Source organism: Ptychodera flava, chromosome 9 (assembly GCF_041260155.1).
Source record: "Ptychodera flava strain L36383 chromosome 9, AS_Pfla_20210202, whole genome shotgun sequence".
In the NCBI taxonomy this organism is placed as follows: domain Eukaryota; kingdom Metazoa; phylum Hemichordata; class Enteropneusta; family Ptychoderidae; genus Ptychodera; species Ptychodera flava.
In genome coordinates, this window is record NC_091936.1 from 6825553 (window position 1) to 6846521 (window position 20969).

At 38.2% G+C, this 20969-nt stretch overlaps 1 protein-coding gene and 1 non-coding gene across 2 annotated transcripts; both read left to right on the plus strand.

The window, feature by feature from the left end:
* The first annotated feature begins 1060 nt into the window (after nucleotides 1–1060).
* LOC139139884 (uncharacterized) lies at nucleotides 1061–11023 on the plus strand. Its single transcript, XM_070708839.1, has 7 exons — nucleotides 1061–2496; nucleotides 4467–4606; nucleotides 5243–5386; nucleotides 5660–5843; nucleotides 7580–7758; nucleotides 8893–9150; nucleotides 9973–11023. Exons 1-7 carry the CDS (start codon nucleotides 2079–2081, stop codon nucleotides 10174–10176), a joined length of 1527 nt encoding a protein of 508 aa, XP_070564940.1. The 5' UTR covers nucleotides 1061–2078; the 3' UTR covers nucleotides 10177–11023.
* A 3497-nt stretch (nucleotides 11024–14520) lies between these two features.
* On the plus strand, nucleotides 14521–14647 carry Trnal-caa (transfer RNA leucine (anticodon CAA)). The gene is made up of 2 exons: nucleotides 14521–14558; nucleotides 14602–14647. It is a non-coding gene; the product is annotated as a tRNA-Leu (tRNA).
* Nucleotides 14648–20969: the final 6322 nt, after the last annotated feature.

Consider the following 20969-nt stretch of genomic DNA (forward strand, 5'->3'; position numbering starts at 1 on the left):
ATATATATATTATATATATATATATATATATATATATATATATACATATATATATATATATATATATATATATATATATATATATATATATATATATATATATATATCAGTCAACTCAGTAATGTATGTAAGTGTTGGACTTTGGTTGTGCATAAGTTAGATATCGCTTAGCTCCTTGTAAAAATATTGTGTAAATAAATGTGTATACGGGCAACTGTCACATTTCGTTTCCTTGTTCAATGAACATTTAATTATCGGATAAATCTGTCCTTACGAAGAAACCTCTCAGCCACTGACCGACGGATTTCCGAACTTCTACACGATGGATCCCATAGTACATCTGATTATGTCCCTTTATACCAAATGAAATTTTCTTCACTCTCTGAGATTTTATTAACAGATTGGAAATATTTGTTGCATTAATGTTAGATGGGTTGCTCTTCAAGTACGTACTTTGACGCATACCTGGCCGTTGCCGGCTTCTAGGCAAATCCACTTCACACTATTTTCCCACTTAAGGTTCTTTTGAAATACGTGCATGTACCGACATATCATATAGAGCACAAATGTAATTTACAATTACACTCACATTTCTCAGCTATACCTCTGCATATAATATAGATAAATTTAATATTTGTGTTTTCGGAACACTTTGTAATGCAGGGGTTTCGTGTTTTGATCAAATTAACCTCTTCAATCACAACAGGTTATAAGGTTAATGTTTCAAATCAGGCGCTTGTTTCCCCTGAGAATACAGTTTTTTCAACCCATCTTTGCAAATTGCAATTGCGAATAACCGCGGAAAATCTAATTTCATAGTTTATATTAATAGCAAGGAAACTGTTTTTAGATACGCCGTGATTGAAAAGAGTTTCTTTTCAGGGTTGTTTCCAAAAATAGAATCTCTATTCTCCAGGTTCCATGTGATTGTGTGCTGGAGTTTATAATTGTACCGAGACAATTATAAGAGTGTTATTTCGATTTTCATGATTGAAGAAAATATTGAATCGTTGGAGACTAATGGAACGATAAATCGTTGCCGTGGTAAAGCGAATAACACGTTTTCACAATGATCACTTCCACTAATAGCCTGCTCTCTTTCTCGTATAACCCTAAGTCACAACCTTTCCTCGCTGACATAGTTTGCCGAGGTTGATGAAGTGATTTAGTACAAAGGCAAAGCAATGCCGTCTTCTCCGATGAAAGGAGCCGACATAATGTTCTTATAAGTATCTTCACCAACGTTATCTTATTTATTTATTTTGATTCGCAAGTTCACCGTGCGTGTGACGCCCGACATGCTTGTTAGCTACGGAGTTGAACACGGATACCGCATCGGATTTGTGGGCCAGAAATGGAGCGGCGACTTTAAGAGGCTGTATCGCGGAAGATGTGATCTGATTCGTCGATGGTTTCACTAAGCCTAAGGCCAGCATCGTATGTGCTTTTGAGTTGTCCGCCAACGGCAAACCTCAATCACTTTTGTTTAAACACTTCTTTGTCTTGTTTGTGTTGAGATGAATCTGCCCCCTTGATTGGTGTTAATGATCGTTTAGAAGCAGTGAGTCAAATTCCAAACTCCCCTCTGTGATACCTCTACCTTTGTGACGGTTTGTCTTTCACCCCCAACGTGCCGTTTATTGTCAACCTAGTCATCAAAGACCAGGACTGCTGTGACCGCGAGTTACTCTCTAATACATGGTTATCGGCGACGCCGCCAACCTATTGGAAACTGCTTCGCCCCCACTTGCTATAAAAAGCCGTTGGTCGAAGATTTCAGCCACTCTACGCCGGACACTTTCCGCTGACTCGTCTCATCCGCGAAGTTACCGGACTTTTAAATGTTGTTCTTGCGCCGTCCTGTACGAATTTTATTCGGTGTTAATTGTTTCTTTGCAAAGCGGTAGTGTGTATTTTGCAGTTGTTAAAACCGACTATCCTATTACTAATTGGGCCACTCCGAGCAAGGATCGTGTCCAGCTCTCCAGCGATATCGCGCACACTAACCACAGCAACCAAAAACTCTTCTGTTATATTCGCATTTCGTCTTTTTAAGGGGCAAGGGCATTTCATGAAAGATGGAATGTTTTGCATTTCTGTTTGCCTTTTTGTTGACATTCGACAACTGCTACCCAATACTGGTGTCGCCGCAGACGGGCGAGGAGAGCGAGACACTTCAGCTGTGGGTCCAGTCGGCACTTGACTTTGTAAAGAACCAAGACTGCAACGAGATGTTGGTCACGACCAAGACCGAATGCGAAGCGTTGAAAAGGATTCCGCAAAGCAAAATGAACCTATACAGCACTGGTATTGGCACAGGACGCGGGTTTAGAACGGTCTTGCCCGATAGCAGCCTCGGCCGCGGAGGGATTCACGATTCCGTACTGGTTCTCGATCCTTATCCCAACGTCAACTTTGGTCACCTGGTTTTGGTTTTCTATGCAGACCAAGGAAAACCAAAGGTACAATGTACCGGGCGGGAAAAGATGTACACAGGTAAGACGGTGGAGAAGAAGCCGCTCTAAACCACTTGTTCAATTACTTTTACAATTGAAAATACTTTAAGCACACTTAAGACGTTTTTCGCTTTTAAACTCTGTTTATTTTGTTGGGCGACTAGAGTATTGGAAGTTTTCAAGTAAACTTTCCGAAATGTCATCAAAATATTTGACTGTAGACACCCTCGCATACCTCTGAAACTCCGATTTCCAATATGTTCAGCCAGCTCTATCGCAGTCCCATTTCGCAACGCGCCTTTTTAACACGGTTTAAAAGGGCAAGTTTTTTCTCAGACCCGGTAGAAAGCGAAAGCACGTGCCTAGTGTTTGCTACTGTTGACGGTTCAACTAACAGTAGCATCTATAGCTGTATACATATTACATGAACTATGCGTGCGTTCACGTCTTAACTCAATTCCTCAGCTATCGTGTTTCAACTGTCTCCTTGAACAGCCTGCGAAATATGATGATGTTTACCACAGACATTTATAGTACTGGCTATTTCTAATTTTTGACGAGGCGCTATTTGTGTCCGGGATTCTACTACGGGTGAACTGTGCATTCCGATCCTCGATATTAAATTTCCAACGTGTGAAAATCGGCATTCTCTGCATACAACTCGGCCACGTTTGCAAGGCACGATCAGGTGTCAATGCTTTCTACAGAGGAATCTCAGCAGCAAAACTGCCGACAATACCCCTAGTTCACAGTCTGCTATCGATACCTTTCTGTCCGTGTGACTCTATGTGTTCGGCAGGATCGCTTCTAATGATATTCAGCGCTGCACACTTTCACCCTTTTCTCGAGTTTATGAAGTGTAAACGAGCCGTTAGGCACCATGTGTGGCGACAGTCTCCCCGGTAAAGAAAGGCCGTGTAAATATTTATAAACCTAGCAGGAATGTAACGGCGACTAGTAGAACGCGGTGAGTACAGTTAGAATTTAAAAAAAAAGACATCAATTAGTGCCGAAATACAGCGATGACTCACGAGATGGACTTCCCGGAATCGAGGCTTCGATGCCCTTTCCATCAGCGAACCATCGCACGGTGCTCACCTTGTTGGCGTCAGCGACACAAAAGGCTGTCTGAGGCAAAAGAAAATACACAGTGTTCAGTTGATAGTGTCGTCGACACCGGTTTCAATGCGCAAACGACACAGCAAAATATCCCGTGACGCACCATTAGCACGGTTAGTTTCACTCCAATGACATAAGCAGCTTATCCCTATTGCTTGGGGACCCGGAATTGCGCAACTCCCTTCACAGACTCAATTTTCACAGTGTACCGACTATCGCAATCATCTCCCAAAACACGTAATCGAGAGAGGTACTAGTACTTTTCAATCGCAACTTTAAAGGGAGAATCCATGACAGTGTTTGTGTTTTTGAGAGGAGAGAAATCGGTGTGACCCCGCCGTGTTTATTTACATTAATGACATGGTACAAGAGCCGTTTAATGTTCTAGTTGGTGTTTGTATATTTATTCGGAATTCAGATATTACTACCTACTAAAAGTGGGCTTTACAGACAATTTGTTCGTAACTAAGGGTTAACCAAGGTCAAATAAAAGTCAAAGTGAACGCTTAGCAGATGTCGCGTTTCAATCCAGGCAACATCGAAGAGGAATTAAATCACTTCGACCACCCATCACAGTATAGCTGTATAGTAAGCAGTAAAATAACGAGAATTTCACATAAATACAGCTCCTGTGAAGGATTTTGAATAATTACTCGGACAGGTGACAATGCGCCCCCTCCGAGCAAAAATAGCTTTACTACTAGTGTAATTTGCAGATTGTACTTCATTGTTGTGATATCTTATGGCATAAAATAGAAAATAATTCTTAACTGCGCAAACTTTTCTTAAATGTAAGGATGTTTACGATGCATAAAGTTTCACCAATGTATACAATAAGGACTAGATATTAAAATGTTAACAAGTACAATCCGTTTTACATTCTTTCAACAGGTGATGGAACATGCCTTCAGTTAGCAGTGAAGAACCGATGTCAAAACGACGTCCAAAAGACAATACGTGATCGACACTACATTCGTAGATGTCAGATCAATTTCATGCCTCTTGTCTACGACAAACAGGATAGATCAAAGGTAAGTAATGTGATCTGGATATTATAGTTGGGGAATTGTTGTCGCTATTCTCAAAGAAAGTTGATGGTTCAAATTGAATTCAGTTTCACTTCAAAATCCCACTTCTCACTTATAAATCAATACGTACATGGTCTCCCTCCTTCATACCTGGCTGAACTCATTGAAGTCAACACCCCTAGCAGATCTCTCCGATCAAGTCTACACACCACACTTAAAGTTCCTCAAACTCTGTCAAAATCGTACGGTGATATATCCTTCTCCCAATGTTCATCAGTTCAATAAATAACTACTAGCTCATATGCGATCAGCTCTCAACATTTGTACCTTCATTAACACTTATGTCTTTAAGAGAACTTACCTGTGACCTATTGAAAAGCGCCAGTAAACATTGCTAATGGATACTAGGCGCTATATAAATTACTTATCCTATCCTATCCTAAGTTATCCTATCCTGAGATATCCTATCCTATTCTTATCCCATCCTATCCTACCCCATCCTATCCTATGCTATCCTATCCTATCCTATCCTACCCTATCCTATTCTGACCACAGCTGTTTTGTCTCAACTCTCTGTGTATGTACATTTTAACAACTGTTGTTGCCATAGAAATAAATCGTTTGTGATCATACTCGCAGGCCCAACAGTTGCAGTGTCGTGACAACGTCAGGGGTTTTGCACCATGTCCGTCAGAGGTACAACGAACATCTAATGCAGAAGCTTCGATGCACTGTGCCCTGAGCAGCAACTCGCGGCGTTGTGTTAACAGTGACCCATCTCAGGTATAGCACCATATGATTAAAAATAACTACAAAGGCAATTCGTGCGAAACAACCGGCCACGGTTTTGTGTTTCTCTTTCAGAATCCAAGACGGTTGTAGCTTAAATAATGTTTGCGGCGTGCATGTAGTGGTTTGGCTGAATGGTAGATACAGGTAGTACACACTACCTCCATGGTATAAACACGGAGCCCCTATAATGTTACACGTCACATTGGTCCACCACTAAACGCTAATTTTATATTATTTCTGTATTATTCTCTCTATTTTATCAAGGTTCGCAGTCGCTGCATTATTTGGGAGATATGTGACCAAGCTGTATTGATATCCGGCGGCTGGAGCGATCATACCATAAAACCATGGCACCAAGAAAACCTGATGAACATGTACAACAACCTCCGGCAAAATGGCTTCAAACAAGGCCACATCACAACATTCTTCGCTGACGGTCAAATCGAAGGTAACTAGCAATTAACCTATATACCGTACACCTATCCTACAAAAACAATGAATTACAAATAACCGGGCTATGCGGAAAAGTTTGGCATAGATGGCCGTCGTTTTTGGCCTTAGTCATATACATATACGCGATTAGGGACAGGAGCAACTATCTAATATGAGATAAGCCAATAGGACAATTACTCGTTAGGTGTCTGAAGTGATTCGACTGGTTTTTGTAAGTCAACGCTGCGAAACAGAGAATCGTTTGCGATAAAGGTTCCGGTCAGACTTCGGTACTTTATTGTGCAAATGAACTAATCACAAGTATAGTAGCGTGCATTCTTCTCGCTTGAAGACAAGGGTCAGCAAAGGCACCGCCGTTGTAACAGCCAATTAACGGAGAAATGTCAAGTAAATAGACGACAGTATGGGACATTTCCATCTAATTGTGCGTAGGTGTCAATAGACATAGTGCCAGTCAATGGCCCTCACTGTTAGAGGCAATACCGTGAGAAAACACACATGCGAAGTTTAAACTGTACCTGCCTTTACAATGGTAGGGGTACGGCGTTTGTGAGACCCCCATACTCGCCAAAATTAACCAATCAGGTGATTTTTACACATTGTTTCGGTACCCTCAAGACTACGTGAAATTCTATCGCCAATGATGAATGTACACATGGTCGTTGGCATTTTTTTCATCGACGTGATTATTGATAACCGTTCAATTGAAAATTCGATCTTTTACCTTTTCTACAGCGTACAAATTCAAGTTCATTATACAACACAGATTACGATGTGTTGTAAGCGAGGATCATGGCTTCTAGTTACCTGAGCAAGAGCCAAGCTATATCTTCCTTGCTCTTACCTATTCAAATCAATATGCCCTACTGAAATCACTTGGAAGGCCCTTCCTACCTCTGTGTTTCCATACACGGCATCTGGAGTATACATGTCGTTTACATGCAAATATACGCCCGTGAAAGTTTCCCAAAGTGGGCAAAATGGTCGCAAGCAGGATCGCTGCCACCGTATTAACCAAGAATATAATCACGCACAGTTAGTTTGCCCCTGTGCGCGCTGAGAACTCCCTCCCCGGGGGACTCCAGAGGAGGAACCGTGCCGCCAAACGGGTATACAGATTAATGGCTCTTGATTTTTTTAACTTTTCCATATTTAAAGTCTGACGTGACTTTCTCCCAACACGCGATGTTGCCGTGTGCAATAAACATGGACAGTGAATCGTTTATGCTGTACCTTCAATATGATTAAGGTTAGCATTATCTCGTGTGTACAACTATTTAGTAACCCCTGTATGAATACACTGGAATGTTCACTTATAATATATTTGACACAAAGTAGTCGTAATTCAAATACTTTTCAATATCGCTGCCTCGTTCGAAAACGAGCGTTCTTCTGGTAGTTTACAGGTACATTTCTCAGGCCAATTCATAATGTGTCGGTCACTGTATTTTCAATGTTACTTTGATTTCAATTTCGCCTGAAAAGTCTGTATGTAGATTTATCGTAAACTGCGCTCCATGCTATATACATTGATAAACACATGCAGATTATTGCAGAGCCGCACCCAAATAACAGAATGGCTCTTTTCCAACTTATGACCAAATTATCAAATGTTTGCAGACATTTTTTTTTATATTAATGAAGCTTATTGATGTACTGGAAATGCAACACATCTTGTCTATCGGTCGTAACTCTGATAACCGTCAAACGATTTCTCGTACCTTCTCGCAGGCAACATTGCCGAGGAGTCCAGTCTCGTGTATCCGGCAACTCACAAACTGTCCATCCGGAACCACATCGCCAAGTTTTGCCGATCATCAGGTTGTGTAGACACCCTGGTTATCTACCTGAACAGTCCAACTAAAAGCGATGGAACTATGCTACTATGGGATACCAATCAAAATGGAATTGTAAGTTAAGAACTCTCTAGACTCATAAATTCATAGTTTTTCCCATTAAAATGCGAACATAAAAGTATATTGCCAGTTGATGGTGACAAAAAGATTTCTGACAGTTTTGGAAAGCTCTCACTAAATATCCATTTATCATATATCATCTCAAGAAATAATTTACGTCATCAGAAATTCAGTGACGACTTGGATTAAGTAAAAAAAGTAATGAATGGTTGTATTTGATCAGTACTGCTGGGTAGACAAGGAAATCTAAGTATATTTATTTTAAATCCCCTAAATAGTCATCCTTGTAAACAAATGATTGGCATCTTATACAATTTAAGATGTAACATGTCGTACTAACACGATCGGAACTAATTTGGGACAATTGGATAGTAACTAAATCGGTTTAATCTGCAAATGTAAGCTCATCTGCTTTTCTTTTTGAGCAATGCACTTGTTTTATGAGTAATTTGTAATATTGCAACATTCAGCTACAGGGCACCTAACACTCTTGAGAAATTTGAAAAATTAAAGATCCAATTATCCCAAATTAGTTCCAATTGTGTTTACTGTTCTTATTGTCTTTTTGGCACTTATTATGCAAATGATCCGTAATTCCACATTCGCATTGACACTATGAAAGATATATATATATATATATATATATATATATATATATATATATATATATATATATATATATATATATATTTCATGCAAAGTTGCGTTCCGAATAGTCTAACATTTAGAAATTACCGTGACCATTTCGGTGCCAACGATTCAATAACTTAGGGATTTAGTTTATCAGCATTTGACCGGTCACTGATACCTTTACGGACCAAAAGTCATTTACCAGTGTCAGCAAAAACTTCTAATGAGTTTACGGAGTCAAGGAAAACCAGTATTTTATCAGTTTTGCATTGTGATATTTGTGGCAACCAGACCACACAGATTGCACAGTTAGGTTCCTGATGGAGGTTAATACCTTTCGAAAATATCTCCGGTAATGGGAGGAAATTCTTTATTTCATTAATGAGTTTCCCTCCTGTCTAAGCCACCAATTTGTATATACACATGGAGCAAAACAATAGGCTTATCTAAGTCTATGCCCGTGAGGTTCAATGCTTCCTTTTCCTGGTTTTTCTGTAGGCTGACGAGCTGGAGACTTATTCTGTCCGCGAGTTGATATCGGATCTGCAAGACTGTCTCACCAATCATGTTTACATCATTGTGGACCAGAGCTACTCCGGTGTGATAATAGACACTCTCTCAAAGTCGTCCAATCTGCTCAGAAACGTTGCTGTATACACCAGTGGTACTGTGAACCAATATTCACTGAGTAACGAATTTACCAAATACTGGATCAGCGTCAACAACACCAGACAATGCATGGGGTCTGTGACAACGGTATGTACTGATTACTCTCTTGTAGTGCGTTACTACGTTATCAGTCGGCGGAACCTGACCGAAAAAGTTAAACCTACTGATTGCGGAAACAGGAAATTTGCCGTCAATGGCATGGTGATGAAACACCTTCATTAGACGATCGTACGTGATGTCTAGCTTCTAGTACGATTTTTTGCCCGGAAGCCGCAGTCTCCTCATGCAGAAAACATTCCCTTTTCCATTTTTTAACAAAATGACAAAACTATATGAGAAAACAAACAAATTGACATTATAATTGATGAAAATGGACAATGTATATGTAATCAGAGTGCTACATATCGTAAACTTCATTGCAGTTCTATTGAAAGACTCAGAAGCTACACTTGGTCAGATGAAATTTGGCGCTATGCCGAGCAAAAACGATTGAACATTAAATCACAGATATACTGTCCACCATACTACGGTTGTAAAAGTAAATATTTATCGCTCAATAGTGAATCGATGCTAAAAATACACATACTAAACGTAAACTATGTGAAATTTATACTAGACTTCGCTTTTACATCGCTTTAAGGTAGATTATTTTCGATTTGACTTATAACTAAAGTATATTTAAAGCTTGTTGCTACTTTAATATCTTCATTTAATTGAGAGATCCAATACTTTGACTTTTTCTTCTTCTTCCTCTGCTGGTTAGACCGTCTCCCTGTCCGTGCCAAAGGATTATTATCACATTCGCAAACTCCATTAATCATATGTATTAAAGATCCCATTTTAAAATTTTATTAACGTATTAGAATGATTTCAACAACATTAACGAAAGGATATGTTTTACTTTTACAGGATGTCCCCCCTACATCCGTGACGACATCGCCACAATTCTGGGAAGGTGAAAGAAATTGTGCTAATACAACAATATATGGAGCACCGTGCAACTACGCGAAATTCTTCACTGAACGAGAACTGAAACGAGAGTACATGGGATGTCAGAATTTGCCAACTGCATTGTGGGTGATGAAATTGAGCGCACGTGATTCAAAGCGATGAAGCGTCACGTGAGTTGACGATTGTCACGAAACCATTTGCATGTAGTGTGACTCAGAAATGTACAAAAATATATATTACATCCCATAATATATGACATGTAAATAAGGAAGGATCAGACGATTCTGCTGCATTGGATTGCACAGATACTCTTTGACTCGGCTGTTGGTACCCTTCAATGTGTCTAATATGACACTTCAATTACGCTGTACACTGGCGACAACACCGACTCTTGGGCGGGAGTGAATATTACGCGCAGACTATTAAAATGATCTCTGAGGAAAGATCATACACATTGACTTAACACCCCGAGACTCGAAAAAATATGTATAAAGTATGATAGATGATCGTAGTAAAATTTGTGTGATTTATATGAGTATCTGACTTTTCTGATCAAGGCAGCTAATCATATCAGAATTTTCAACCAAGGCTATTTCACAGACTGTCCACGTTCGATAGGTTAAGTTATTGAATCCGCATTTGTATATAGACGACGTTGGTTGACCTATCGACCTATAAGCTTATGAACTGTGCGATTGTAAGAAGTCATAATTTCTGTACCTTATACTGGTGTTTGATGAAACTGTAAACATTTCGTTTTAAGTGTACAGATTCAGAATTGACTTTTCATACTGAATATGAAATCCTCCCTGCTCTGCATCATTATTCTTGAACCTTTCCAAAGATTCGGCAATAGGCTACGCCAAGGATCGTTTAAAAAGTTGCTCTTTCTTGAGTCTCGTCCATTACCTTTCATAAAAAAAGTTTATTTTCTTTGATATATGTTTCCAAGATTCTGTACATTGCTATTAATTCGGTAAAAATTAAAATTTATCTGTACATATATAAAGTAGTCTGTAGGTGTTGTTTGAATTCTCGATGTAACTGTGTCTCCCTTGTTCCACAAGTTCTTGTAACTCTTCTTCATTTGTATGCTTTCTATCAACCATAGCGACACCAATTTTCTGCCACCTTTATCATCTACGAAGCATTTTGGCCTCAGTGTATTGTTGGTCGATGACGTCACAGGCGTTCATTTAAGTGGCTTCATCATATAATGCTAGAATCAGTTGGTTAACTGATGAATATCATGATATGACCCAAAACAGATCGACGTACCACTAAACGATGCGCAACAATCATTGAAACGTTCTCGAGATGATGTGAGATTAAATTGGTGTGTGTCGGCTATTTCTTTTTTTTGAAAAAATGCTATCGACACCCAATCTTTAAAAATGGGATAGGGCAGAGTGTGTGTTCAACTTTAAAGAAATTGATTAAAAAAGTTGAGAATCTCATTGGAAAGTCTATTTTGCAAATAATTAATCTGAAGTTACTGCTAATGGAACTCAAACTATTTGAGGTGAATCAAACTTTGACAACAATTCGCATTTGTTGTCCACAGTCTCATAAATTATTCACTTCACAGGGCAGGCTTGAAAGTCATTATCTGCTACGTCAAGGTCAACTTTGTTGAAATGCAGGGAATCTTGAAAGGTCACGAACTCTGGCTGACGAGAATGTCATCATCCAGTGACATTAACGAAGCAGCATTTATTGCAGCTCTCAGTCATCGCGTTTTGGTTGCAGTTCTGATCTACGGAGAGGATTCCATCAAAGTTGACCGGCTTGATCAGATGTTCGACGATTAAAGCAAAATATTTGGTGCAGCCCGTTTTTAGAATGTTCTCAAGTCCACTCTCAAATTGCATCTGTTCCCTGCTGTTAGAGCACGGCAATAAGCTGTAACGTTGATGATTTTTCCACTATTTTAATGTTTTTTAATGTCAACTACAGTAATTACTACGCCCTACAGCATCATGTTAAGATACACAATATTCACATTGTCAACCAGAGCCTGTACATGTGCCAAGCTGCATTTTTATTGTTGACAAGTGAATTCTGGTCCAGACTGGAATTCAAACGTAAACAGTGTATTTCAAGCATATGAACGCTGTGCTGAGCTAAATAGTACTGTGTTTCAACATGTTTTGAGAGTAGAACAAGAACTTGCAATTGACATACAAACACAAATAGTAAAAAAATCATTGTCAGTCACAGCTACTAGCCGTTAAAATGGCTACTATACCCTTGAAACCATGGAGACGACCAGTTAAAATGACCTTGACTCTTTAATAACTTATGGAACTGATTTGACTACTTCATGTCTCTCAGGTTGCCTAGACTACGCCCCCGTCAACAGTCAGGTAATCCGATAATTGTATGGTAATGGCCATTAAAAAAACACTAACGTACATTAATATGGGCTTTTCTCAGTTTTTCATCACATAATGTATTTTTCTTTTCGATTTGAAATGATAGATTAATTACAGTTGTTCCTTTTCTGTGCCACAAAAGATACGTTTCATTTCATGGTGATGTGATTATTCCAAAATTGAACTAGTCTGTTTTTCCCATGTATTGAATGCAATAGTAGTAAGTCTACTTGCTGTACCTGGATCAAGTGACGCAAGCTGCCTCGATGTAAAATGATTTCCGTAGTTTCCAAAATTTCATGTAAGTAAGACTGATATAGCATCCGTGTGCACTAATTGTATGCTGTTACCGTCATTAGGTGATTTATGTTCACTACTTTGGATATTGTAAATTATTCAAATGAATACCATAGGACACCGATGGCGCTATTCTTTCAGCATTCAGAATTACAGCACCATGTGCCCCGTGATACTGATGAAATTATAATTATTTTCCCCTATAATATGGGAAGATTCTGCAAAAAACCTACAAGTCTGCGTCTCACATTCTGTAGTATTACTGTACAGACTTGGTCTGTTGAGTTGAACGACATGCAATTTTCTGAAAGCACACCTGTATCTCACGGCGCCTGACAATAGCAAACGCAACATACTTTCTGAACCAACCGGCCGTCAAATAAACCCGAGACAGTTGGCCGTCACGTATTCATAAGTACGGAAAGGAAATTTCAGTGTTACAAGGGGTGAATTTTTTTCCTGTAGAATTCCCTTCGATACGTCGGCCTGTCGGTTATTACTCAGTCACTGAGCGGAAAAGTTCATTTTTTAAAAATAACTTAAGTTAACATATAATACAATGTTAAATGTTTTATGACACTTATACTTCGTTAATCAGTCCGATATATTGTTGAAATTACACTGATCAAAGAATATACTCATTTACCCATGTCTAGAAAGAAACTGTTCAACCTATCAGCTTCCGTCCAAGATTTTATTATTAAAAGATATTGCAATGTCCGATACTGATCTACTGGTAAGTTGGCCACTGAAGTAAATATGCTGTTAAAACGTTAAATCGAACTTAAAAAGGAATTGTAGCTGTAACTTTTGATGATTATTTTTGTCTATTATTGTTTTGTTTTGTCAACTACAATTTCTTGTTCTACCTCAAAAGCATGTTGAAATACGTGTATTTAGATTGTAAACATTCAAATTCTTGTCAGGACCAGAATTCACTTGTCAACAACAACAACAACAACAACAACAACAACAGCGCATTCTACCGTATAGGCACTGTGTTGACAAGCTCTCCACTGTGTATCTTATCACAGTTTGGGGAGTAGAACAAGATACTGAAGTTGACAGTAAAAACAAAAATAGGGAAAAACAAATTGTCAAAGAGTTACATCTACCAGCCCTTTGACGAAAAACAGAATGAGAGAGCCTAAACCTAGATGAAAGGGTGTTAACGATTTTGTTAGACCATATCATGCATGGTAATTTGACTTTTAGACAAGTTCTTAGCCCCGTGATCTCCATGCTGGTAAGACACGGGTTAAACCCTTGTAATCTCGGCGGTTGTAACCTTTAGCTATGAATTTCATTTCTTGCAATGAACTGTAGCAGAAACACATAAACTCTCTCATTCACCAAACGCCTTTACTGTGACAATCGACAATAACAATTGCGATCGCGTGGGTTCTTTCCTTTGGCTCTTTTTTTAAAAACACATCTTTGTCTGCTAATTACTCACGCTTTCCAAACAATGCGGATATATCCTTACGTGAAACAAATTAAGCGTGTAGATATCGGTAAGCGTTAGTGATCAAATTTCACTTTTGTCATGAAGAAACGAAGCGGAAACCCAGAAATGCTCTAATTTACCATGTACTTGTGCCATGCCAATCGGCAGTAACAAATGCCAGCCCCTGTCTTTTGACTCCTTTTTAACAAAATCTTTGTTTACAAGTTACTAAAGCTTTCGGGCCAAATACCTAAATACTCTTACGCGAAACAAATTAAGCTCACAGATGTTGGTAAAGCTTTAGTAATCTGGCCATTAAATAACTCTCAAACAATGGTCAAATTACTCCCCATACAATATGAATTTTCCTGGAATATGCGCTCCATGGTCAGGATGGCCGAGCGGTCTAAGGCGCCAGACTCAAGACTGAATACCTTTTCATTGTACCAATGGACCATTGAATGAGCGTTCTGGTCTCCAAATGGAGGCGTGGGTTCGAATCCCACTCCTGACACTACTTATTTTCTTTCCGTATCAATTGTTCGGATAGCGACACCTTGTCAACCAAATACAACAACATTAGAGAAGCTTAGCTTTTTCTCCATCTGACAACCGCAACTTCCTGTGAAAGGAAACACACATTTTCTTGATCAATACTGTGAATTATGATGTTAAGTTTATGTGGTTTGTCTGGAAAATAGTACAACTAAAACCATTTCCGTAGCTCGTACGAACAAAAAGTATTTCACGTAAGCTAAGGTCACCCAGTGGTCTGATCTTCGTTCTCCACTCCTGGCACAGCAAATGTGATTGACCTCCAGCAACAGGGCGATAGCCATCACCTGAAAAGATAAGACAATGATGCTATTCGAAAAAAATATATTGATGCACAAATGTGCGATGTTATATTTCAGGAAATGATCCGAACTAGAATTCACACATTACACACATACAGATAACCTTCTAGTCTCTTGTCATAATCCATTTAAATTTGTTCGGACGAACGTGGTAGTTAATGAATGGCTTGCCAATTTTCGTGATCATTCCACTATCAACGCGAAGTTTAATTCTTTCAGTTTACTCCATCATGACATGAATAAGCCCATAGACCTGAGGTAAGTCTAACATACAGACACGGTCCCTGTGGAGGGACCGTGATACAGACCGTATTGACAAGTTGAATACTGGACGTCTCGACACGATTTTGAGAGTGAAAGATAGGCCTTATCTTACAGACAGAACAAATATGTTCTAAAAACGTGGTTCATGTGACGTATAAATCTCACTCTGTCTGTAATTTCTAATACAGATCGATTTACTTTTACATTTAGTAGCTGGTGTCACATGTACATAGACATTGCAAGGCACCGACACAAAGAATTGCAAATGTTCGATCATTTTTATCTATCGTCTACATGTAAACACTTAACAAAGACTGAACCTAAGTGTGCAGGGCGGCGGGACGCGGTGCGAGGTATAAAGTGTTGGTTCTCTGGAGGAAGTACATTCTTGGTGTGTCCGACCTGACCGTGATAAGATCTTGGGCGTGGGGGTTCTTGGACATTACTATACGTTTCGCTACAAATTAAAGCCAAAGAAACTATATTTATTCGGACACAGACAGCTATGATTCGGATTGCCTATTCTATTTTTCACTTTTTCATAGAGGGGTTAAATTAAATTGCCAATAAAGGAGTGACCTTACCGAGAAATAACATAAAAGATAGATGTAGGAAGATGCTAAAATAAGTGGCTTTGCATAGCTCTCCATGGTCAGAATCTAATGAAGACCTGAGAGTGAACATATACACGTTGCACCAAAACCCCGCTATCATAGAAGATTTTCCCAAGCGACTGAAGCAATCTGATTGAATCGATCCGCTTTTACTGATTTGTTTGATATTAGAATCTGAGTAAATATGAAGTCAAGGACATTTCTTAAAGGGTAATATTGGCTAGTTTGGATTAAAAGGTGAATGGCCATCCTGTAAGACATTGATGTAAAAACGTGAAATGAGTGTAAATCACCCATAGAAATGGTCAAAAGTCTGCATGACTCACACTCTTTGACTGAAATTCCTGCTACCGTCCTGGGAACCATGGAAAACAGTCTGTCATTTGCTCGTTGCTAAATGAAGGATATAAAAAAAATATGTCAACAAAAAACACCGTAAAACGGCATCACTAAATTAACCAACTTTAGAACAATGCATTTGCAAGGGCCCGGCTAATAAATTCACCAACTTTAAAACATATGCAATTTGACAAAATATTTGAACTTACGAATACAGGCGGTCTAAATGAAAGCTATGCTGAAAGCCATGTATACAAGTATTAATTGTTGTGTGACTTGTCCGCAGTTATTTCTTATGAAAAAATTAAATCACAAATCTAACATGGCGATTTTTCCAGCACACAGTCATTGCTCATAATTTGTTTCTCCGCTTGGATAGTCGTGTAGAGTTGCGTTCTGCCGGAGTGACTGTGCAATGATACCGCTGTATTGGTAATTGCGACTCCGTGCGTTGCCACACAAACATCATGGAGGTGCCGTTTTACCTGTGTGACTTTCCCATTTGAATAAATTACGTGTGTTCTTTGTAACGGTATATCATAGCTCATTGCAACGGATATCATTTCAGTGACCGTATCGATATAGTTACAACTTTCAGATTAAACTATCGAAACAGAGAGACACTGGTGAAATGAACTGATTTCATGCGAACATACCTACACCATGTAATAATATTAATTTGCCTTTCAAAAGGCCCACTAGCCTTAGATTTACAACGCATACACATCGCTATATTTACAGTTTACGATAAGTACCAGAGGTAAACGGCAACACTGGCGTTGAGTGATCGCAGGGCATTCAACCATTCGGGTATACATTATTCTCACCGCACCCTTACAATACTAACGCTTCGGTGAACAAACACTTGTTGCCATACGACTATACTTTCCTAATTTCGAACACGCTCCGCCAGCGAAAAAGTTCAAGAAGAGTACGGATTTTATTTCTGTTGATAAAATTTACCAAGTAATTCATGATTGTACGTGATATCCCGAGACAACCATATAGAACGAGAAGTTACGTTTGCACGACCGAAAGATTAAATATTTTGACTATTGGAGACTGTATCATGGCTTTCTTAATACAATCGATAGCTTAAAGCTCCACTGACTGTAACTCTTAAGGCATTATTTTCGGTCTGTTTATGAAATGCCGTTTCTTATTCTAAGCTTACTCCCCAACATCCAGGTCGAAATGCCCGATGTTAAATTTGTCAAACCCCCCCCCCCCCCCTATCAAAAATTTGTCAACTCTACCTGTATGCGTGAAGCTAGCCTGGTGCAGTGAAGGTCATTGTTGAAGACCGAAATTTGGTCCGGACTGTTAGAAGTAAATGTTGTGAAACGATAGCGTGGCAGGGTGTACACAATGCATTGTGCTTGCAAAGGCCAGGCTTATACACAGGTGCGTGGAGTTGCCGTCCCTCTATGTATACTACATGACAACTCCACGCACCTGTGGGTTTATACTTGGTTATTCACTGCACCAGTGGTGAATACGAAACAAGTCCTGAATCTACTGCCCTATATCTCCTACAGACCATAGCAGATATTCGCGAATTATTCGTGCTTTTAGTACATTTACTTTCAAGCAAAATGATAGTCTTGTGAAGTGTGACGTCATCTCACCAAGAAGGTAGCGACGTAAAATGAAACGCTGGTACAACGATAATACTTCATTCATTGATATTTAAAGGATGGTTCTCACAGAATGGAAATTGTTTTGAAGTCACTCAATGCTCCCCCGTCCAACACATTTTGAATCTTATTTTATTTCAATTGATCTTATCAGTACATATGGTACAGAAATAGTTAACAAAAATTAAACATAGGCCAAAGTCCCTGAAGCTACTATAGACATGGATACATGACTGTATGAAATTATCTCACTAAGGTCATCCTAGGGACTTGTAAACCAAATATTAAAGCTGTCTGACCAGCGGTTTTGAAAAAACAAGCGACTCAACAGTTGACAGAGCTCTGCTGCGTTATGTAGAGAATAACCTTTTGTGACACATGTATGATGAAGAAGGTGGATATCTTTGATAGCTCATTTCAGGATGCCTGACCAAAAATGGAAAAAAAAATCCTTAAAAATATAGATTTGCATATTTCATCACAATTTTAACAAATCTAAGTTGGGTTATCCCTAGGGACCTGTATACCAAATAACAAAGCTGTCTGACCAGTGGTTATGAAGAAGGAGATTTTTTACCAAAAACGCCTTTTTTGGTGCTAATTTGCATATATAAAAACGGTTTCTCAAAATCATATATTTATCCACACAACAAATATCAAATCAGTAAGTACTGCAGTTGTGGACGGACGCCTAACAAACGGACATACATACATCATACATACATACATACATACATATATACATACATACATACAGACTGACTGTGCACGCCGGACGAATACCCATCGCAATAGCTTTTATAGACTATATTAGTCTATAGTAGCTAATACACCAGAGTTAATTACATTCTAATTAAAGTAAACAAGACTTGCTTAAATCAAGATTTAAGTCATAAAAAACAGTATATATGTATCTGTCAGGTTATCTTTATCAGTATTTCCATCCTATTAACAAAGCACATTTTAACTTTCAAATTAACATTGTAAGTAAGTTCTGTTGAATAAGTTGAGACTGTACGTACTCAGAGAAAGCACACTGAAGAGACAAATGTTTGAAACTTAAGAAGTTCAAGGTCATCAAAAGCATTATAAGGAATCATGTAACACTTTCTTGCACTGTTTACACAGATTGCATAATTGCTATAAATAGCACATGAGGAATCTTACAGCCCAGCTTTACCATAAAAACCCTATCACTTTGACCAGTCTTTTAATTGACCACTCTATTTTTTCCTCAAAGAGTAATTTTATTTTATCCTTACCAAGTCAACCATAAATGGAAATTAGAACTTTCTCTATCTCTATTTATTTGACCACCCTATCATGACAAGCTATTATGAGCAATTTCTTTTAGATAACGTACAGGGCACAATAAATGACAGTTCAGAATATGTCAAAGTTGGGATTCAGGAAAGTTGCCTTTACATGTTTTAATCCTCCAAGATGGTAGGCATTTCACTATGAACTGTCAAAAAAAGTTGAACTTTCTGATAATTCTACACTAAAATTATTTTGGCTTTGATAATTTCCCAATTAATTCAATTATTTAAAATCATATTAATTATTTTTTTCTGGGTGAATTGATAGGGTTTATACAGTACAAGAATATACATACAATGTACGTCAAATTTTGACCAAAAATGGCAAAAAAATTCCTTAAAAATACAGATTTGCATATTTCATCACAATTTTAACAAATCTAAGTTGGGTTATCCCTAGGGACCTGTATACCAAATAACAAAGCTGTCTGACCAGCGGTTATGAAGAAGAAGATTTTTTACCAAAAACGCCTTTTTTGGCATTAATTTGCCTATTTTCAACAATATCAAAAAATTAAAAAAACTAGTTTCTCAAAATCCTATTTTTCATCTACACAACAAATATCAAATCAGTAAGTACTGCGGTTCTCAAGATATTTGAGTGGACGGACGCCTCACAAACGGACATACATACATACATACATACATACATACATACATACATACATACATACATACATACATACACACATACATACATACATACATACAGACTGACGGTGGACGCCGGACGGATACCCATCCCAATAGCTTCTATAGACTATATTAGTCTATAGTAGCTAAAAATTGTCTCTTAGAATTATCATGAACTTTGTTTTTTTTCTTTTCTGTATTGATTAGTTGATATTAACTAATTGATTACAAGGTTATTTTCTTTGCTCATATTTATTTCATAATAAATAACACTCGCTACATTGCAGTTTTTAGGAACGTTTGTCAGTGTAAATTATTGAGATAAAATTACATTTGTTAATTGAAGCTTAGTCAGATATTACTCAGCAGTTGATAATGGTTCTTATTCTACTCCCCAAAGCATGTTTATATACACAGTATTCAGCTTGTCAACTCAGCCTGTACATGTGTACACTGCATTGCTATTGTTGACATGTGAATTCTGGTCCGGACTAGAATTCAAATGTAAACAATAACAGTGCATTTTACAAATTACAGACACTGGTTTGCTAAGCTAAATAGTGTATGTTGCAACATGCTTTGTTGAGGAAGAGAAGAACTTGCAATTGACATGAAAACAACGGTGAAAAATAAATCATGAAAAGTTACAGCTACTGGTCGTTTCCAAGAATATAGATATCGGGTGAATGATAGAACAGAACCCAAGTTGTTTGGTCTGGATAGATTTATAAGAATCAATATTTAAGCCATTCACAAAAGGTGCAATAAAGGAAAGTCAAAAATTGCCATTTTACTTTTTGGAAGTTTCTCCACATGTGTTTTCCAAGTACTATTCTTGCCGTAACTTCCAGGTTACTTCATTGCTACGTTATATTCTTCTCCTTAAATCTTATGAATGTAAATCCTCAAGAAAAGTTCAATTTTACATATGCTATAGACGAGGAATTTACAAAACACCACAATTTTTGGTCGTTGGTGGCGCACTATATTCCGTTACTGCGGATACTAGCAGACTTTTGATCGAGTCATAAAATATAAGAAATTGGTGTTCATTATTCTGTAGAAGATTTGTTTAGCCATTGTGATAATGGTGCCCATCAGCAAAACTAACAGAGGAGATTGGCAACATCTCGGAAGAGCCATTATTTTCTTAACACAAGTGACAAAAAATAG

What these genes read in the sequence shown, in the direction of transcription:
- LOC139139884 (XM_070708839.1), top strand. Translation starts at nt 2,079, where the DNA reads ATGGAATGTTTTGCATTTCTGTTTGCCTTTTTGTTGACATTCGACAAC. An exon ending in ATACCAATCAAAATGGAATT is followed by an intron (nt 7,759 to 8,892) that starts GTAAGTTAAGAA and finishes GTTTTTCTGTAG; the next exon opens with GCTGACGAGCTGGAGACTTA. An exon ending in GCATGGGGTCTGTGACAACG is followed by an intron (nt 9,151 to 9,972) that starts GTATGTACTGAT and finishes TTACTTTTACAG; the next exon opens with GATGTCCCCCCTACATCCGT.